The following is a 21207-nucleotide window of genomic DNA, read 5'->3' on the forward strand; positions in this document are numbered from 1 at the left end:
AATAGTCTATCAAATTATGTAGGTAGTATGCTAGAAAATAATATAGATATTCTGTGTAAAAAATTAATAAAAAAAATTTAATACTGACACAGTTTGCAAGCAAATTGTGGAAGTATACTTCTTCAGTTAAAATTAACATTTATAATATGTTAAAACCATTTTATTAATTCATTTTAGAATTTACGTTTTAAAATTAATTATTTTTATATTAATTGTTTACTTATAAATTCTGTTATTTTAACATTTAGAAATATTGAAAATTAATATAATACAAAATATTTCAGTAAAATATACATAAAATCACATTATGTTAAATTAATACTCGGATATTAAAATTTAACACAAACATTTTAATAAGTCGATTTTAACACGAATACAAAGTTTTTAACTGCATTCATTGGATTGTATTAAAATTCTTTCTTTTATGCGGCTGCAAACTCCAAATATATATTTATTTTATTTTAAGTATAACGAGTGTATATTAGTTAATCCACAAAGAATAGACTTTAAATGTATATGAATGTAAAGCTGGAGAGAAAATTGGGATAAATCGGCTTAAATCTTTACTAACTTTAACGAACACTCATACGGGAATTGGCCCCTATGCGTCGAAATTGGCTCTCCGGACGCTTTAATACTGCTGGATTCTACACGCCGGGGTTTATGGCCTGGAAAACCCCGAATACAGCGTTTAATTGATGTCTTCGCAGAAGCGAGCCTTATCGTTCGCTTTGATAAACGCTCCCGCATACCGCAAATTGGCAGTTCGGTGTCTACCGTCCAACACAACTCCGTGGAAAAGATCGATATCTCCTCTTGCCGCCGCAGTACGAGCAACGCTTAATCACTTTTACGTTAATAACGGAGTAATGTCGTATCGTTCTTCTGAATTATAAATTGATACATCTAAAGATATAAGGTAACGCGGAATTTCGTTTTTATCTTCTTGGAAATATTGCGATTTTGTCATCCATAAATGATTTTATATAAAAGTGAGAATAATTTGACAAAGTTGCAGCAAAGTCCTATATTCTGTACATTCTATAACGATTAAATGTTTCATGTTCATTTTGTCTTGTGAAAAAGAGAAGAGTACTAATGGCACAAACGTCGATCATTTTTGCGCTGCGTATTTTTGGTCATTACAGAAAAGCCTATCATAACGAGAGGAATGTAAAACCCGATAATAGCGCGATGTAAATTTAAAGGAAAATGTACGCAACGGAAAACGTGTAACTTCTGTCGAGATTGGAGTCGAACTTTTGCTTCGCCATTAATTTTGCGCAAATAAAATGCAAAATTAACGCGCGCAATTACGCAGCATATAACTCACGACGAGAAAACATTGTAATAAGATTACAAAAGAATTGACGATGATATTCAGCCATTATTAAAACGTGAGTTTAAAATGAAAGAAGATTTTGCTGAAGTATCTAAAAATTTAGCTAGATACAGATTAGAAAATAATTTTGTTAAATTATCAAAATAATTAAATATAGAAAACTCAAACATGATGAGCTGCAAAAAATTTTGACATCTATATTACGAGAAAAAATTTTTTTTGTAACTGTAAAAATTATATCTGTCATTACAACTATGATTATTGCTATTATAATATTAATAATAATAGTTATAATAATATATATAATATAATAATTTTTTATGTATAATTCTATCAACAAATATATATATGTGTAATTAATAACCAAATACTGGATATGGTTACATTTACTATAATTTATAGTAATTTTCTGGGGGACAATCATTAGGTGAATGCCCGATTTATTATTCAAAATTCAAACAGCTGTTATTTTTGTTAAAAATAAAATAAAATCTAAGCCTTATTCTATCTGATGAAAGAATTTAAGAAACTGTTTTTTTTAATTGTGATGGTTTTTGAAATTATGAGCAATTAAAGTCAAAATATTCTTTTTATTTTATTCGCAACAACTCAGTAATAAAAAATCGTAGGAAATTTTTTAAAAATTTGATTTTATAGAGAAAAGATTTTAAGCTTTTACATTAGAAATTCAAAAATTTTTGCAAATTTTTTTTGGATCTGTGACAGGCCTACAAAATGAAGAAAAAAATTTCTCGTTTTGTTTAACTCATAATTTTCTATAAAAATAGTTTTCTGTAAAAATTATAAAACTCACATAAATTAAAAAATATAGTAACTCTTCGAAAGTAGAGATTTAAGCTTTAAAATCCTTTTTTAAATTTAAATTTCGTTAAATTTAAATTTTTAACAAAATTACTGTTTGGACATAATAAATCGGGCAATCGGAATTTTTGCACTTACCTAATAAAATATGGTTAAATTAAATTACAACCATTTTGATAATAACAACTATAATTAGTTGTTTTGTTTATAATTATAGTTATTTTTTTGTTTCCAATTATATATTTGTTAACAAAATTTGCATATAGTTAATACTAACACTAATTAAATTATAACATGTAATTATAGCCACAAATACCAAATATTTTATTGGTTACTCTTACTGTAGCAATCAATTTGAACGTTCTATATAGTTATTTTGATAATCCAATAAAATTATTTTTAAATCTACATTTATCAAAATTTTTAGATACTTCAGTAAAACTATTCTTTCGTATAAAATATAGAATAACATTTGCGAGTGCCTTAAAAATATAAGGTCATAAATATAGTCGTTATGAATATATATAGAGTTTATATTAAAGCTTACGTTAAAATATATTTTACGGATTTCATGAAAATTTATTTCTATTTGTACAAATGTTACCGATTTGTTTTTCATAATTCTATACATCCTCGATGCTTCAGCGTTTCGATAATAATTAATTAGCGTCGGATTAATTGGAACGGACAAATTGTTAACGATGATAAATGATGAATAACGTTGCGAACTCGTTTACTAAAAATATAGCATATATAATTGCATTAAAATAGATCCGCCTTGTCCCGTTTTGCCGATTTAACGGGCTGAAAATCTCTCTCGTTTATCGGTCATCGTTTCCGATTGTCACTTAATATACATACCATGCCCAATCGACAAGTTTAGCGTCTCTTCGGAATTCGAGGACCCAATTTAGTGCAATTTTCTTTGACACGAGCGAAATCGATCTCATTCGCTGTAACGCGTATATAGATTTAGTTTACCCTTTTTGCGAATATTTCTTCTATCTTTAAAATCAGTTTTTCATATGCATGGCATATTATCCCGTGAAATGAATTTGCCCGACGTATATTTTGTATCCCGTTTTCTTTGCATTCCAATTTTTATCTAAAAATGCAACGTCGATTAATGCATAATAATTATTCTGCCTGGTCTTGTAAAAGAAAAACAAAAATTGGCAATGTTCGCGACGAGACTATCTCTTTATCGATATTTTTCGTAGGGACAATTCGCTTTCCAGATTGATCAAAGAATTCATCGATTATGGATAGCTCGCTGAAATTCTGTCAAAGTTGCGATATGCTTACGAATGCTAGCTTCCTTAATCATTTAGCTGTTCTTCCTTAGATCACTTATAGCTGTCATCGGGGAAAAGAGTATGACTGGAATTGGATTTACAGGCGAATAATTTAGAGAGCCTTCGTTCGCGTATTGAGAAAAGGAAAAATCGATTAATTGAACAAAGACATAGCGAGTCGTCCGTTACGCGGAGGAAACTGTCCTCGTGGATATTTGCAAATCACGAGGATGAAACGCGGTTACTGTCGAGCCGCATGGCAAATTGACAAATATGAATTAATTTAAACCGATCTATTGCGGTCTTGCGGGTTAGTGCAGTAACTGTAGCGTGGGGATGAATTGTATCAGTTCACCAGGCGGCAAATGGGAAATAACGTAATAACGATAATGCTGTTTGAACTAATTAAGGCCGATCGTTGCCCAATGAATACAGATATTCCATTAAGAATTTATCGAGATATTTTCTCATGCATAAATGCATCCTCGGTTGTACAATGACATTGCATGGTTTAATCAATCAATATTGCCGAAGCTCATTAGTTATCGTTATCATTGTAACACAATGTAACAACATCGTTTCTCCCTTTAATCTTCGAGCTATACTTCCATCGAGTGCATCATTTCTGAGAATTCTTTGAGATAACTTTTATTCCTTCTCTTTGTAATCCCCTAGGTCTTACTTTTCCTACTTCAATTTCCTGTTGCAAATGCAAACTGCTTTGTTGAGTTAATATATGGAAGATTGTATCATATTATTTTTAGATGTAAAAATTGTCACAATATTGGGTACCTCTAAGAAATTGTCTTGACAAGTTTGTTGAAAGATGAATAGTCAATTAATGAAATTGGTCACAATTATATATATTTACGCAGCAGAAATATTATATGGATAACTTACAGAGGTCGCGACATTTTTAGGTCCCTGTGACATAATTTGGACATTTCCGTTGTATATATAAAGTCAGTTCATATTACAAAATTACCTTCAAAAATAATAAAAATAACAAAAAATTAAGTATCTTAAGCTAATTTTTAACTTAACCGAAAGATTAGCAATTAACAAGAATTAATATTATTTTTATCATTTTCGTTTCAATCCTTAAAAAATAATTAATTATTCTTTTTGAGTTATTATAATTAAAAAATTTTGTTTTAATTGTGACGATTTTGACAATTTTTAATGAAGTTAATTCACTGATAATTTTTGTGATGACTGATAAGATAATGTTTATTTATAATATTTATTCATATTAACTTGAAAATTCTTTGAGAGTTCTTTGAGTTGTATTTCACTTTTAAAATAAGGAAACGATGTCTTCAAAGTTCTTTTAGATATAAGCTTATATATTTTTTCTTCAAACATTTCCAACGAATAAAGTGGAAGCAATTTTACGACAGATAGCTTTTGTCAATTTGATTTTATTATCGATAGGTGCGGACGGGGATGGTGACGGTCAGCGATGGAAAGAGCAAACCCGTGCCGATGCGTTTGCACTTGTCTATGGAGGTATTGAAGCTTCAACGAGAGGATCTCGAGGTAGAGTGCCTTTCGATAACCGTGTTATCATCTATTTCCCGAATGAATGATGTTCAATCGTCTCCCATCGGTGCTTTATCGATTACGATAAAAAACGGGCGATATAAAACGTGTCAAAGACGAGAATACATTTTAGCAGGCAGCGAATCACAATAAGCCACCTCTGGACGCTAAGGAGCGCATGGTGCAAATCACCAGGCAAAAGGTCGGTGGTTTGGGGCTGAGTATAAAGGGTGGAGCGGAACATAAGCTTCCTGTACTCATATCGAGAATTTATAAGGGTCAGGCAGCCGATCAGTGTGGCCAGCTTTTTGTTGGAGACGCAATTATTAAAGGTATTAACGACAAATAATTTTCATGTCAATATACAGGTTGTTATCAAATTGATCACGAGTGCGAGATCATTTTAAATATTCGTTTTAAATATTATTTTATATATTATTATTTGTCCATATACTGTTATCTTTCTTTTCAACTTTTAATTATTTTTCGTGTATGGATTGAAAAAGATTTAGTTCAGTTGAAATGTTTCCGATTAATTTATAAATAAAAAACTAGTTTAATTTTTAATGTATATTTTAATAAATTAGTTTATTTTTAAAGATCCAATAAACGTTGCTCGTGTTTTTATCCTTTCTAATTACTTTTTGTTTAACAAGTTTTGCTTAGCAAAATTGAGCTAGATATTTGACGTATTTTAAATTATTATTTGTATTGCCTATTTTATTTCCTAAAGGATCATTTTTTTCATTCAAATAATGATAAAATATTTTGTAATATAAGCGTACTTTAAGATTTTGCATCGTCGTTGTAGTGTATTTTGTTTTGCTTTCCGTACTTAATATTTAAATTGTTTCTATTTATAAAATATTGTAATATTCGCTATTAATACTTGTTCCTTATTATTTGTATCGATTACAGTTACGCGACAGTTGACAATAGTTGAACGGACCATGTACAGTTAATGAATATCGATTTCAACTTCTGCCGATGCCCATACTTATTGAAACGAAAGTTGACTTCGATTTTCACATAATAATATTTGCAGCGATTGGGATCTACTAGATTCTTTGTTTATAATGTTATAAACAGTGTTATAAACAATAGAAGAATATTTATTAGATTATGTAATTCGTGTTTTATGATTCTTTAGTGAATGGCGAGTATATCACGGCGTGCAATCATGACGACGCTGTCAATATTTTGAGGAATGCTGGTGATATAGTAGTTCTAACGGTCAAGCATTATCGAGCGGCCAAACCATTTCTACAAAAGAACGGTACTGCATTATATATTATATATTGTCATAAAAAAATAACATATGACAATAGAAGACAATAGAAGACAATAGATTCATGCTTTTTTTGATATTTTAATCTTATCAATAGAGAAGGAAGAAAAGCTGGATAATGTTGCCAATGGTACAGCGGAAGACGGATGGATATCGCCTAACAGACAAGGGGGTAGTCCTAGATGCAGCCATAGCCGTCAAAGTTCCAATGCATCTTCCAGTTCGATGCAGTATAAAAGATGGGTGGACATAATTACAGGTAGCTATATGTGTATCAGATATTTAAAATCTTTAAAATCAAATCCTCCTTTTCATATCTTTATGTCCTACATTTAATATATGTGAATTATATCATACATGTGAAACTTTGAATTTTATTTTATATGTATAGTATATTTTAAATATTAAAAAAGATTGTTGCAATCAATGTCCATGATACTAGAAATCATTCCAAGATTTCGAATGAAGAAAAATTTGACTAATCGCATTGGTTGAATTATTCAAATGGTCGAATTATGATATTCAAATGTGATTTATTAATTCTTTATTAATTTATTAAGTTCTCCAAAGCTCTTAGAGTGATTTCTGTTATCCTGAACATAAGACTTGAGATTAACTGTAAGAATTTGAAATAGTCACAATTCAGATGTGGATGAAAGTAGAGTATTTGTAGTCTCTTGTAGAGTGTTTATAGTACTTAATAATTAATGTGATACTTTTCTAGTTCCATTAATGATGGCATATGTGACGAGATACATATTTGGCACTGACAAACTAAGGAGAAACGCGTTCGAAGTGAGAGGACTTAACGGAGCACGTACAGGAGTGATACATTGCGACGACAGTGCTATTCTTAGCCAATGGTTAAAATATATAACTGATAACATTACAGGATTGACACATTTGCAGGTGATGCAAACAATATGATTGTACTATTGCCATGTTTTTCTGCATATAATACTCCAAGTTGTTTTGATAATTAACTATTGATGCTGAGCTTGAATTCAATTCCAGATGAAATTGTACAATCGTAATTTCGGAATTGGCGAACGCATAGAGTATATGGGCTGGGTGAACGAAGCAGTGAGTAATAGTAATCAACCATGGCAGAGTTATAGACCGAGATTCTTGGCTCTAAAAGGACCAGATCTATTGCTATTCGAGACACCTCCTGTATGTGTCAGTTCTTTTTATTTTAGTAATTTTAAATTTTTAAAAAGCTGTCGATTTATCGATATTATAAAGAATTGAATTAAATCGTTCTTATTATTGTTTCCAGTGTAATATAGGCGATTGGTCTCGCTGCGCGTTGACTTTCAAAGTGTACCAGACGATGTTCCGCGTGATGCGTGAATCGGAGAATGTAGATGAGCGGCAGCATTGCTTCTTGGCACAGAGTCCAGGAAAACCACCGCGTTACTTAAGCGTTGAGACTAGACAAGAACTTTTGCGGGTCGAGGCGGCGTGGCACACCGCCATATGTTCAGCTGTTACACATTTGAAGGTCCGTCATGACACTCATGATAATTTCTCCAAATTATTTTTATCATTTATCATTCTCCTCTCACGTCTTTCTTTTCTTGTTATAGAGTAAAACATTCCCGGTAACTTTTAACAGCAGAAGTGCTGGTCTAACGTTAGAATGGACTCAAGGATTTACGTTGTCGTATGAAGGGATCGGCGAGATCGTGTGGCGTTACAAGTTTTCTCAATTGAGAGGATCCAGTGACGATGGTAAAAGTAGACTTAAATTGCACTTCCAAGAGCCGGATAGCATCACTATCGAAACGAAGGTAAATACAAATTTTTGGTGAAACTGAAAGATTTATTGCAACACTGTAGACCAATTCCTTTAAAAGAAGATTAAATATAATTTCTCGATTGAGAGATTGCTTTTTTAAATTTAAAGGAGGGGGAGGAGGGCAAAAATAGATTAATAGAAAAAATAGATTAATAGAAAATAGATTAATAGAAAAATCACTATGCGCTGAAACAATGTCATATTTTTAGGCAAGAAGTACAATGAAATAATGAATAATAAATCTTACTTAAAGAAGAGGTATAAGATTTTAAAAATAGAAGGACTTCGTCTTTTAAAGATTAAAGCAGTGTTGCATTCAATTTTTCAATTTGCTTTCCTTATACGCAGAGAAATGTGCATTTACGTTTTGCGTACATTTCAACAGGAATTGGAGTGTTCCCAGTTGCAAAACTTGTTGTTCTGTATGCATGCGTTTCTTACCGCGAAGGTAGCCGCGGTAGACCCTACGTTTTTAACGTCGACCACTCCGTAATGAGATGTAATATAAATTTAATAACATTATTGCCGATGAATCACCAAGTGGATCACTTTTGTGTTCTGTTATCGTTGTACGGATTAGATCGTGCGCTGAAAAGTTGCTGGAAAATGCAAGAAAAGAACGAGGAAGAGGAAGTGACAGAAACTAGTCAATATATCCAAAAGGTATTTTTATCGTTTATATATAAAAATCACTAAGCGGTACTATATATTCTATTCATCCTACCAAAAGCCAATTTCACTAGTATATATGAATCTAACGGCTATTATCGTATTGTACGCATGTAGGTATAAGAATTCTCGCGAGTTTCTAGAAGCAGCAGTAATGTATTTATGAATGATTGCCCAACTGCGATGTAATTATGTTAACTGCTTTTGCTACACGTATTTATTCCTTTTTGAATTTTTTGAGGAACAAATAATCTCAAGTACATATGATTATATATAATTTACTTCTACAAATGCATTTTAATTATATTTTAGTAATGCTGTTTCAGCTAGGAATAATATCTCAGTTATGCTTCTGTTATAATATTGTGTGTCTGAAACCTTAAGCTGATAATTCGAATTTATATATATAGGAATCAACACAAGTGGGTTCATGATTTTTAAGTTACAATAATAGCGAATAATTTTCTTAGTTGTAATAAATTATTTCTATACTTACATTGTATTGCGTACCATACATATATACAGGTGCCTTAAAAACCATGAACAAGTAGCTAAATTAAAGGAGGCATCAACTTTACGTTTCTCGTCAATGAGAAAAGAATCGTATTATACATTGATATATTTAGAGTATTTATAAAAAAGCAAGAGTTATTGCATTTCAATACAGACGTTCTAATTTGCCATCTTAAGAAATGCTTTAAAAAGTATATTGAATTGAAAAAAAAAATATTGATTCGTCCATCCGACAAAATGTCAAAATAATATTATATATAATTGCTCTACAACAATAAATTATAATCTATAATTAGACAGCTCACTCCAAAATAACGTCGGATATTGAAATAGTTTGTTTATCGATACAGTATTATCGATGGGGGCAATAAGTTCTGCAAATTAAGCGTGGATACCATAATCCTGCATTTGCAAACTGGGTCTTTTTTATATAATCTAAACTTTTTTTACTGTTCTTGACTTTCAAAAAAAATTCAAGGCATTCAAATTACCAAATAGTTTTTAACTTAAATATTAAAATTTAATTAATAAAAATTTCTTTAATTAATAAAAATTAAAATTTTGAGCAAAATGAAGATAAAATTTGAGAATGAAATTTTGCTTATGCCAAAAAAGACTCAGGTTGTAGACGGAGAATTAGTATCGAGCTACAGTCGTTAAAACATTCGTAATTGTTAGCTGTACTTCCCTAATAGATGCGACAGCTATGTTTTACAAATTATTTAATGTACGACTTGTGAAAATTTATCTATATAGATTATAGATATTTTTGATTGTGAGAGAATGTCGTATGTGCAGAAAGCTTATTTGATACATAATGGATATATGAATGTCATGTTTCGACAGCTCGACAGATCTATAGTGTCTTTAATATATCAATTATCTCTTTCCAATCACTAGCTATAGCAATATAAATTTAACACTGTATATTATTATATGACTATCTTACATCGGTTCGCAATTATATTTAAAGCAATAAATTCATAATGAACGAACAACTAGAAAGAAATAATAAAAGAGTAGGATACATATAAATATATATACAAATATATACAATAATGATAAGAGAACTGCATACAGTAATTAAGCATAAAGCAAGAAATAAAGTATTATTCTCGATTGCGAGAATAAATTGCACGTTTTCCAAACGTTTGCCTAATTATCCTTTAGTTTCTTAAATATAAGACGGATAGTTACGTTGCGTCACATGGAGACGGTGTAAAACTAATTTTAATGTTGAGGAAACGTCGCATTTCGAGAGTCTCCCGTTACTCGTAGAAAGTGCCTACAAAGTAACATAGAGAAAATGTAAAGAAAGGTTCGCTCTTTTATTATATCACAGCGTGTTTAACGCCAATTATACTTTTCTAATCTACAAAAAAAACGTCAGGATCTTTTATGTACTTACAGTCAAAATATTCGTTATCGTTCTCGATTGCAAGGACCTAAAATATTTGAACGAAAAGAATCACCGTTTCTCGATGAATTTGTTATCGTCGTCACGAACGTTTATCATGTAAAAATGTACTTTTGCCTATACATCTTTCTGAATGTTTTTTTTCTCGTTCGATATAATATATCGTAGTAATATAATAAGAATTAAATGATATTCGATCTGGACTTTAAGCATAGAATGACGCTGATGATTTAAGCACTGTTTTATGCCTTAAAATTGATTATGACGTGCTAAATTTTATATTTTAGCACAAAACATTTCTATATATCGAACTTAAAGTTTAACGCTTTAATTCTTATCAACACAATGTTTAATTTTTGAAATTAATTAGGAGATTTAAATTGCTAATATTTTACTAATATAACATTGAATAATCATTTTCTTTTCTCGACATTATCATATTCATCGTGCATTCTCTGTGCTTAAAGTCGGGAGAATTACCAAGAACTGCACAATTATTCTACAATATATAAGTAAGTTAATTAAGTAAAAATTGAATGGAGTTGGAAAAGATCTGAAGCGCGATCAGGTCTAGATTACAGTCATTTATCGAAACTACAAGTTGTTCTAAAACTAATGGATCGTTAAATCCCTAATATAATGTATATTCTGTTAATCACGAATCACGAAAATTCCTTTATATTTATTAAATTAAGATTTATTTTATTTTGATCAAGTTGTAAAAGTAAATTTTTTGTGAATGTTTTTAATTTATTAATTTTTTTGTATCCATTTAACAGTGTATCTTTTCGAAACTGTTCATTTATGCGATTTCCCAGATTTAGCTCCTATAAATAAGTTATACAGTATAGAAAATAGCTGTACACACGAAGTACTTTGCCTATAGATTTGCTGAACTGCTGATATTCAACTAATTTCTTTCGGCGAGCGTTCGCAATTCCAAATCCGGTTATTGCGTTTCGTATTCAGATTCGTTTATCATGTTCATCTTTCTTCGCCTTCATACGCACTTATATCGGATGGAATAGCGAACTCGCGGCGCTGGCTAACATTAACATCGGAATCTTATATTTCGAAATATAGTTTATCTGTTATAATGTCTATATCCCCCATTGACAATATGTTCCAAAATATATCATTGTTAGAAGTTACAAACCCGTCGCATTCTTAATTACTATCTATTTTAATTTCTATAATCACCTTTTATATGTATATTGCATTATTATGATTTAAAAAATAAGAGATTTTTAAAAATTAACAATTATTATTTGACAAAATAATCGAGTCATATTAAAATCTTTCGTATATCATGTTTCTTAATTAAATTAATACATTTATTTATTTATTTTATTGAATTAATGCAATTTTTTAAATGAATTTCTAGATAAGAAACATGACAATTAAATAATTTAACTGTCATATTTCTTATTTAGAAATTAATGTAGAAATTTATACTAATTTATACTAATTTATACTAATTTATAATTAATAACTTGATAAAACGAGAAATTATCTCCATCATTTCAATTTTCATACAAATTGATAGATTAAATTCAATGTTATTTTTATTTTTTAAAACGAACTCCATTTCAAATTGAAATTTATTTGAATTTTAAATATTTAGAAATTTATAGGATTAGCTTGAAGTAAAAATTGATTGTATTTCTCGAAAAATCGTCAGTTATATAGCAATACATTTCTGCATTTCTCGAAAAATTACCAAAGTTGTGAGAACAAGTTTCTGCATTTCTTGAAAAACTGTTAAAGTTCTGAGAATATATATATTTCGACGGGAATTTATCACGATCAGTTCGCGCGGCGGAAGATTCGCGTCTTCTAGAAGGAAGGAATTCAGGATGGATTCTACTGAAGTTACAAGTTATGAATTTCGTATAGTTGTTCAACATAAAAAGAAAAAGATCAAATCTGAACTGTAAAGTTTAGTTAAAAAGAACAGAACATCGATTGTATTTTTTTAAAATAAAATGAAAATTAACGAAACTGAGTAAACTAGAATTATTTATAATTTCATTGGTCAACATCTAGTAAATTTGCTCACTTTTGTAATTTTCATTTTGAAGAATACAGAATCAACTCCCTGTATCTTCAAACAAGGTGAAAATTACAAAAGCGAGCAAATTTACTAGGTGTTAACCAATAAGATAATCAATATTCTAATAAATTTGCTCACTTTCATAATTTTCAAGATAGACAGAATCGCTCCCCTGTTCATCTTTCTTCCTCTTCTTTCTTCCAGTTGAAAAAAGGAAGAAAAACTGATGCAAAAGCTAAAAAGAACAAGCCTATTGTAGAGTTTTATAATTATAAGAGAAGTGAGAACCGATTTATGTCAGTATCGCAAAAATACCAAAAAGTACTAGAAAAGGTACTAAAAAAGGTTATTAAAAATAGCGTTATTTGCAAGACTATAAAATCCATCAATCATCCATTAAGCAGCCATTTTTAATATGCAGAGATAAGTTCATGATTGGCTACTAACATGATTGCAATGGCCAATCAGAATACTTAACACCAGTCGCGCTTCTCTTATAAATATAGGACTCTAGCCTATTGCGGTACTTTATCTAGTGACTCTGGTCTTAACCATCATCAACCGAGTTCCATTTCCTATTCCGGCCATCTTCCTTCGTGCTCCACTCCGTGTTCACACGATTCCGAGTGTCATGTCGCGCGTTGTGCGTAGAAGCACGTTCGAGTCGAAGTACGTGGAATAAATACGAAGAAATACAGAATTCACGGATTTTTCAAGTGAATCCCTATTGGTTTCTCTCTTCTTTCTTTCCGTTTTATATCGCAGCATACGCACGCCCGCGGCTCTACTCGCGGTAACTCGACGACGACGCGAAAAATTGCGACCCGCGACGCACCACGAGTAGGGAGGGGGAAGCGGCCATCTCCGTGCTCTTCTGATATTTTTTATATTCCACGGTATGTCAGAAGGCGAAGCGTTGTCGCAGAAAAAACAGCAACAACAACCACCGTTCCATCAGCAGCAACAACAACAGCAGCAGCAGCAGTCGCAGATCGGAGCGGGTTCAATGGCGAATATGGCGTGGCAGTATCCGCCGAACAATATGCACAACATGTTTCCACCATACCCAGGGTGAGTCGCGATGATGGAGTATCAATGTCACGGAGAGTCGGCCATATCGGTTGATTCAATGGCAATCCTCGAAATCGGAGTTCCGTTTGTCAGCCTCGCCGTTTCGTCATTACGTTTATGCACACAATGTGCGATACATGATCTCGCTTCGAAGTCTGAGTCATTGAGATTGTTTGCTCGAGACGAACGTAACGCGAGAGATCCTAATGCTCTCATCTGTACATGTATTATGTATGATTCATGTCGAGTTTGAATATTACATCATACAATTTCTAACTTTTAGAATAAAAATTATTACTCTTTTGTCAGTCTTCAGATTGGCTCAATTTTCTTTAGAATCAAATTTTACTCTCAAAGGATTTAGAGACAAAAGCTTTGTTTTTTTTTTTTTCGAAGATAAATTCTGGTTTAGTACACAATGTTTGATGCAGAGTTTGAATGAAACAAGTAGTTCTCTCACTTTTATATTTTCTTTCTTTTTCTTTCTTATTCATACTCTCTCTTTCTTACTCCAACTTGGAATAGAGGGCAATTGTATCTTGAAACAAAGTGAAAATTACAAAAATGAGCAAATTTATATAGATACTGACCAATCAAATTATAAATATTCTAGTGAATTTAATTACTTTTGTAATTTTCATTTCAAGACACATAATTGACTCCCATCAGATTAATTGTTTTAATTATATATTTTGAAACGAAATGAAAATTATAAAATTGTGCTTCACTATTGATTAATAAAATTATAAATATTTTAGTAAATTCATTTACTTTTGTAATTTTTATCTTGTCTCAAGATATACAATCAACTTTTAATTTCGAACTTTCTTTAAAACAAAATATAACCTGTCTATGATTCTTTCTTGTAGATAAGACTTTTAATAAAGTTAGATTTGTTAAAGGAGCTATCTTTTTAAGAATATAATAATATGAATATGATATTAACAAGGTAAACTTTGAGAAGACGCGTAATTTGAGATGAATTGTCTTATACATGTGGGAATGATGTTTGTGACAACTTTCTTCATGCAAACGTAGTCAGTTGAGAGTTAGTTTTGATTTTAATATCACTAATATTGTTATATTATTGACTATTCAATAAAAGCAATTTTGCAACTATTGAGTATATCTAGGAGTGCAACCATTCACTAAGAGCCTAAGTATCAGTCAAATGTGATTGGATCTAAAGATAAGAATCAATGGCTGTGTTCAATAGACTCAACTGTTGAGTCCGCTAATGCAACCATTGGGCTCATTGAGCGCTTAGTGAACTCTTGCATCTGATTAGCATATTTCATTAGATTTAAAAATTTAAACCAAACAGATATAAAAGCTCAGTGAATGGTCATACTTCGGATGTATCTAATGTGTACATTGAGCAGTTAAATAAAGATCGAAGGTGATTGATTATAGTTTGAATGCACCCAATCACATTCGACTTCTACTTAAACTCTTAATAATCGGTTGCGCTATTGATGGATGCACCCATTATAAACTTTTTTGGGCGCATTCAGTACTACAACTACTGAGCGTTCAATGAGTAGTCGTACTGTGAATGCATCCTTTAATTGTAATAATTGGTTTTTTGTTCTTAAATCCTCACCTAAATGTATAAATATAATATATTGTTAATTTATTACTTATTATGATATATATTTCTATACTAATCATTTTTATTGTTATTTAAATAACTCACGATAATTGGAAATTTGATATCAAATAATCTAAATTAGATAAAAATTTATACCAAGATATCAATTTTTTTTTGTATATAATACTATTGTAGGAATTGTCATAAATACTATTGTAGGAATTGTCATAAAATGGAGTTATCATTTGTAAACGTTTTACAAATGATAACTTTCACAATTTTTTTTGCAGACAAATGTATGGTCCAGGATATCAAGGTGTGCCGCATCAAGGACAGATGTTTAACTATTATCACATGATGCCAGGATATGGCCAGACTTTTAATCCTCAACAGATGCAGCAGCATCAACAACAGCAGCAGCAACCGCAGCAGCAGCAACAGCAGCAACAACCACAGCAGCAGCAACAGCAGCAACAGGGAAACAATCAGACAAAACAACAGTTACATCAACAACCTCCTATACCCGGTACTCCAATGCCTCTAGATGATGAATCTGATCTTCCACCATTGCCACCCGGTCCACCACCAACAACTCCATCAACTCAACAACATAACAATCACATGCAACAACAACAGATGACTTCTTATTCAGGATTGATGTACAATTCATTCCCTTATGGTAACTGGAATGGAATGCATAATAATACTTCTCGTAAGTTTTATTATATTTTTTTAAATGTTTTAAATGTTTTAAATAAATAGAGACGGGTGAAGAAATTGCAGCAAAAGAAAAATTGATTACATTTTTAAGTGATTTTAAGTGATAAAAAAGTGTGTTATTTCAGTTTTATATATGTATAAATAACATATCAATTTTAATAATAAAAATAATCGGGGTTGTATGGGTTTCCGAAAAAGAAAATATTTTGAAAATCTCGATACATAATAATCAACATATAAAATAATGAATTATAGAATAGACAAAATATATAGACAAAATATATAGATCCAGCATACTATCAGACAATGATTGGCTCGGCGTGCGAGACAAAGAGAGAATATAGCTCAAGTTTCTCTTCGCTCTTTATCTGTTGAGACAATAGAGACTTGTGTTTCTCTCTCTCTCTCTCTCTCTCTCTCTCTCTCTCTCTCTCTCTCTCTCTCGCACGAAGGTCAGGTCTCATGTTTCGTTTATTTACACTGTATTTTATGAGTTCTAGAATATTGTTCCATTGTCAGCTTTTGTTTTGAAAGTTTGCTTCTATCGTCATGTAATGTAACTCGTCAATATTTACTATTATTATCAGGTACTTCACCCATCTCTATAACGTATAATTTGAATATATAACTCTAAAAAGTACTAATTCTTTACAGAATATAATGGTCAGACTATCCGTTTCAACTTACCAAACAAGAAAACGGGTCTTGGATATGTGCCATCCGGCAATAGTGGCGCCGCGAAGAGAAAACGTAAGCGGAACAAAAATTTAGCAGCTCAATTCAACAATAGCTTTCAGGGAAATGCTCCGATTGGTCCCTTCATGCCTAATGGACCAAATGCAAAACCTGCGGAACTACCACCGTTACCTCCCACGCAATGCGAAGTGGTAGCCCCTCCGCCACCAAGTGAGGAGCCTCCTAGTTCTGTCGTGCCGGTCACCACGGTTTCCAGCAACGCGGTCCTCGGTACTGGCACTACTCCCTCCGTCGCTCAAAGTCCAGTCGGGGATTGGCCCGACAGTCTGAAGAATTATGTAAACCGATGCTATGAGAAATGTAAGACGGCAGTTGATAAGGATCAGGTCGAAATCATACTGAAGGGAAAGATCACACGCGCCGCGAATGACGGCTCGCTCTGGGTGAAGGACTGGGATAAGGAACCTCTGCCCAGCATCCACAGCGAACGTATGACCATGACGATTAAACCTTCGAAGCCGGCGTTAAAGCTGGCGAATCCTCTGGCGAGCCCACTGGTCAATGCACAGGGAGGCCTGCGCAAGCCTGGCCTTTCTAGCTCACTCGGGGCTCGGCTTGGCGCGCGTCTCTCTGTGACACACAGCAGGCGGTCGAGGACGAGGTCGAGATCGAGGTCAAGATCAAGATCTAAATCAAGGTCGCGATCCCGTTCGCGATCGCGATCGCGGTCACGTTCGAGGTCGAGATCAACGCGTTCGCGCACACGTAGTCCGCCGCGCAGGTACAACAGGCGCAGCACATCTTCGTCGTCGAACATTAGCGATCGGGAGCACGAATACAAGACTCCTAAAACGAAAAAATCCGCGCGCAACAAGGCGAATCACAACAAGAAGTCCAAGAAGAATAAGGCTAAATCGCATTTCTATTCCGAATTTGGTTTAGCTACAGGCAACACGGACGAGCTGGGAACCAAGGAGAAGCTGCAGCAGCGCGCTGCCAGATTCAACGGCGGCGTTTCCAGGACGGTTGTTAGCAGCGTCGTTATTAGAGATGACTCGAACACGGACTTCGATTTTACCGGACTCCACATCGTCGGCACGTGCAAGGATCTAGAGAAGCCTTACTTGCGTCTCACAACGGTACATGAATATTCAAAATTATTTATTCTCACCTACAGTTAATAAAACATGAAATGTTTTATTATGAATTAGGGGAATGTTCCATTTTGTGCTTACAACACTCGCGCGTAATATTTGTTCTTGTTTAATAATAAACGACAAATATAAAATGATTCCAAGAACGTTGCAAGCGTTAAGTGGAACACAGCCTAGATAAAATCAATTATGCCATAGTCGTGATATAATCAATCACGTATTTTTTTAACGAAATTATGTAATATTGCAGGCTCCTGCCCCTTCTGCAGTTCGACCGGTAAGTGTACTTCAAAATTCTTTGGCCCATGTTAAGAAACGTTGGCTGGCCGACCAGGACTACAGATATGCTTGCGACCAATTAAAATCTATCCGACAAGATCTTACCGTGCAAGGTATCAGGGACGCGTTTACAGTTCATGTATATGAAACTCACGCCCGTGTAGCTTTAGAACGCGGTGATCACGAGGAATTTAATCAGTGTCAGACACAGCTGAAAATGCTTTATCAGGATCTCAGTGGCGAGAATCGATGCGAATTCATTGCGTATAGGATTCTCTATTACATTTTCACAAAAAATACTCAAGGTTGGTAACGAAGTTAACAGAAGATTCGCAAATATTTCCTGAGATCATAAAAATATTCTGTAATGTTTTCGATTTCAGACTTAACGACAATTTTAGCAGCACTTTCGCCAGAGGATAAAAATAACGAATGCATAAAACACGCATTGAAAATACGATCGGCTTGGTGGTTGGGTAACTTCCATGCTTTTTTCAAACTGTATAGGATGGCTCCGTGTATGTCTGCCTTTTTGATGGATTGGTTTGTCGCTAGAGAGCGAAAGAAGGCATTGAAATTCATGATAAAGTCGTACGTATTTTAAACCTTATTTCTATATACTGTTATTATTATCTAAATGCGTAATTATTTTTGTATTTTTCATTAAATAGGATTGTATACTTTATATATTGATAAAAATAATTTGTATTTCAATTAATGACTTTAATTTTGCTCTCAAATTTTTTAAATTCAATTTTGTTTAATAATGATAAGTAGAATCGTAATGTAATTATATCATTTCATTAAAATAGTACAATAGAAAGTATACAATCTCTTAACTGATTTTCTAAAGACAGAAGTTTTCTAAACAGAAGATTTGGAGAACAGCTTATTTGTATCAACGCTATGTTTTAACAAATGATATCTATGAAGAAACATGGACCACATGAACTATAATTGCAGATTTCTGTTACAGGACATCGTAGCTGAAAGTTAATTGCATATTTAATTGTTTTTTTTCTGTTTTATGTTTCACTATCATGTCACCATATATGCGGCAATTATCTAACATTTGCATTTCTTCTGCTGTTTAGCTACCGGCAAAATTTGGCGGTTCATTTCGTCGTAGCAGAATTGGCCTTTGATTCTTTGGACAAGTTTTATGAATTTGTCAGTGAGTTCGGCTTGGTTTATGCTGATCTCGCTCGACAACAAATCGACTGCAAGGCAAGCAGTAGTAGTCTAGGTGGTTGGTAGAAGGCAACGCCACTCTACTGTCCTACCTTTACCCTTTGGGCGGAAGATATTTTAACACGTGAAAAAGATGGGCCACACACATACACACATTCATGCATACATACACATACATACACACGCGTACCATGCATAAATCTCACGTGTGTAGTATTACGTGTATATGCATATGTTTCCGGCATGTGTGCGCTTGTGTGACTCATATGCATATATACAAGTATTTAGATAGATTCCATTTCGCTGGGGTACACATCGTTTCCGTAAATTTCTTTCACCTTCGGAAGCCCGTGTGTGCTGGCTCTATCTCTCGCAAACGATCTTCAAATCATCGTCCCACGGCGGTGGCGCAATTTCATCACCGTCGGGCGCAAAAATCGAAAGCTTGGGACTTCGACTGTGAATTTGTACATACGTGCTCCCTCGTTCAGTTCCCCCGCGTGCAATTGTACATAATCTCAAGAGGACATAGATGCGGACTCTCATTGGGGACTCCTGGAAATTGTACAAAAATTGGGACGGATGATCGTTTCCGTTCACATTTGGCGCTACCTCACTAAAAAGATTAGATGAGAAAAAAAGTTCGGTATAACGTCAAGGATCATACTTACAACGCAAACGGTACAATCTGTGGTCTTCGCAATAGGAAAAAAATCCATCTTTCCTCGTTCGTTATCGACTCGGGGATGATTCGTCGACAAGACGACTGCTCTCTCCTTTTCAATCATTTATAGCGTGACACGCTTCATTGCTTTGATCAATTTTCCAAATGTTCTTTTAATAAGTATTAACTACACGCAAAACAACCCAACCGAGCCGCAATGCAAGCTAGCTCTCTCCTTTTGAAGAAGGGTGTACTTCAAAGAGAACGCGGATAAGGATTTTGTTTCACGAATTCGGAGACATGAGTCGCGTTTGAGAGGACATTGTGATGACGTTCATGCTGTTCGTGCTCGAGAGACGCTCTTCTCAGAACAGAGCTTCCTGATCCGTAATAAAGTGTCATTTCCCGAACAAGCCCGAAGAAAATCGGTAGAAATCAAAGGGAAGAAGGAAGAAGAAATGGCAGGATTGTTTCCCAGAATATCAGTGGATGGAACCGTTTGTTGAAGACGTTTGGGTTTGGGGATGAAGACAGAAGAATGAAGATCAAGGAGAGGACATACCTCGCGCGAAATGAATGGCGTATCTTTATCGGTTCTTTTCATCGTGTGTGATTTTATAATTAATTTTAAGAAGTGTCCATGCGCCGTGCGCGGTGCGACGATGCTCCTTTCGACGTTATAGTCGTCCTGTTCTCATTGGATTCTCTCTAGGTGATCGAGATTCTCCTGGTTTTCCTTCGCATTCGTGCGCGCACGCACACGCCCACATGCTCGCTCGCGCGCGCGCGCGCATGGAATGTGCATCAGCCGCATTACACGGATTCGGAAAGGGAAAATGACTCATTGTATCATACTTGATCCGAATACGATGTTGTGCATAATAAATTATTTAATTTTCTGACGTTGTACCTCATTTTTTGTCGCTTGTCGTACTATAAACCTAGCGCACTTTAGAGGAGATATAGATTGCGACTCGTTTTGCCTCGACTTCGCCTCGCTTAATAATAAATACCACGATCGACGGGTTTCTTGATGTCCGCAATTGCAAATTGCGATTGACATTAATGTTGTTGCTAACATTATATATATATATATATA

General features: G+C 33.5%; 2 protein-coding genes and 1 long non-coding RNA gene across 8 annotated transcripts in view; 2 read left to right on the forward strand and 1 right to left on the reverse strand.

Moving 5' to 3' along the window:
* LOC108694503 (gamma-1-syntrophin) overlaps positions 1-8929 on the forward strand; it is a 14280-nt gene extending 5351 nt beyond the window's left edge. Inside the window, exons 3-11 of one of the 5 annotated variants that reach the window (XM_018204055.1) lie at positions 4894-4998; positions 5135-5333; positions 6152-6277; positions 6387-6548; positions 7014-7198; positions 7304-7468; positions 7569-7793; positions 7879-8082; positions 8476-8929. In XM_018204055.1, the coding sequence (XP_018059544.1) occupies positions 4894-4998; positions 5135-5333; positions 6152-6277; positions 6387-6548; positions 7014-7198; positions 7304-7468; positions 7569-7793; positions 7879-8082; positions 8476-8583 (1479 nt within the window). In that variant the 3' untranslated portion in view covers positions 8584-8929. The remainder of the gene's footprint in view (positions 1-4893; positions 4999-5134; positions 5334-6151; positions 6278-6386; positions 6549-7013; positions 7199-7303; positions 7469-7568; positions 7794-7878; positions 8083-8475) is intronic. The other 4 variants (XM_018204059.1, XM_018204057.1, XM_018204056.1 and 1 more) reach the window with 4 other exon arrangements.
* Positions 8930-13326: 4397 nt separating this feature from the next.
* LOC108694489 (leukocyte receptor cluster member 8 homolog) lies at positions 13327-19527 on the forward strand. 2 transcript variants are annotated; one of them, XM_018204040.1, is made up of 7 exons: positions 13327-13411; positions 13508-13813; positions 15695-16116; positions 16779-17959; positions 18225-18558; positions 18637-18844; positions 19348-19527. In XM_018204040.1, the coding sequence occupies exons 2-7, from the start codon at positions 13641-13643 to the stop codon at positions 19508-19510; spliced, it is 2481 nt and encodes an 826-aa protein (XP_018059529.1). In that variant the 5' UTR covers positions 13327-13411; positions 13508-13640; the 3' UTR covers positions 19511-19527. The 2 variants fall into 2 exon arrangements, with proteins under 2 accessions (XP_018059529.1, XP_018059528.1); XM_018204039.1 differs by having other exon boundaries at positions 13327-13813.
* Positions 19187-21176, reverse strand: LOC108694490. Its single transcript, XR_001932084.1, has 2 exons — positions 20116-21176; positions 19187-19999 (listed from the first exon to the last, which is right to left on the reverse strand). It is a non-coding gene; the product is annotated as an uncharacterized LOC108694490 (long non-coding RNA).
* Between the last annotated feature and the right edge of the window lie 31 nt (positions 21177-21207).

The sequence above is a fragment of the Atta colombica genome, unplaced genomic scaffold, assembly GCF_001594045.1.
Source record: "Atta colombica isolate Treedump-2 unplaced genomic scaffold, Acol1.0 scaffold12, whole genome shotgun sequence".
Classification (NCBI taxonomy): Eukaryota; Metazoa; Arthropoda; class Insecta; order Hymenoptera; family Formicidae; genus Atta; species Atta colombica.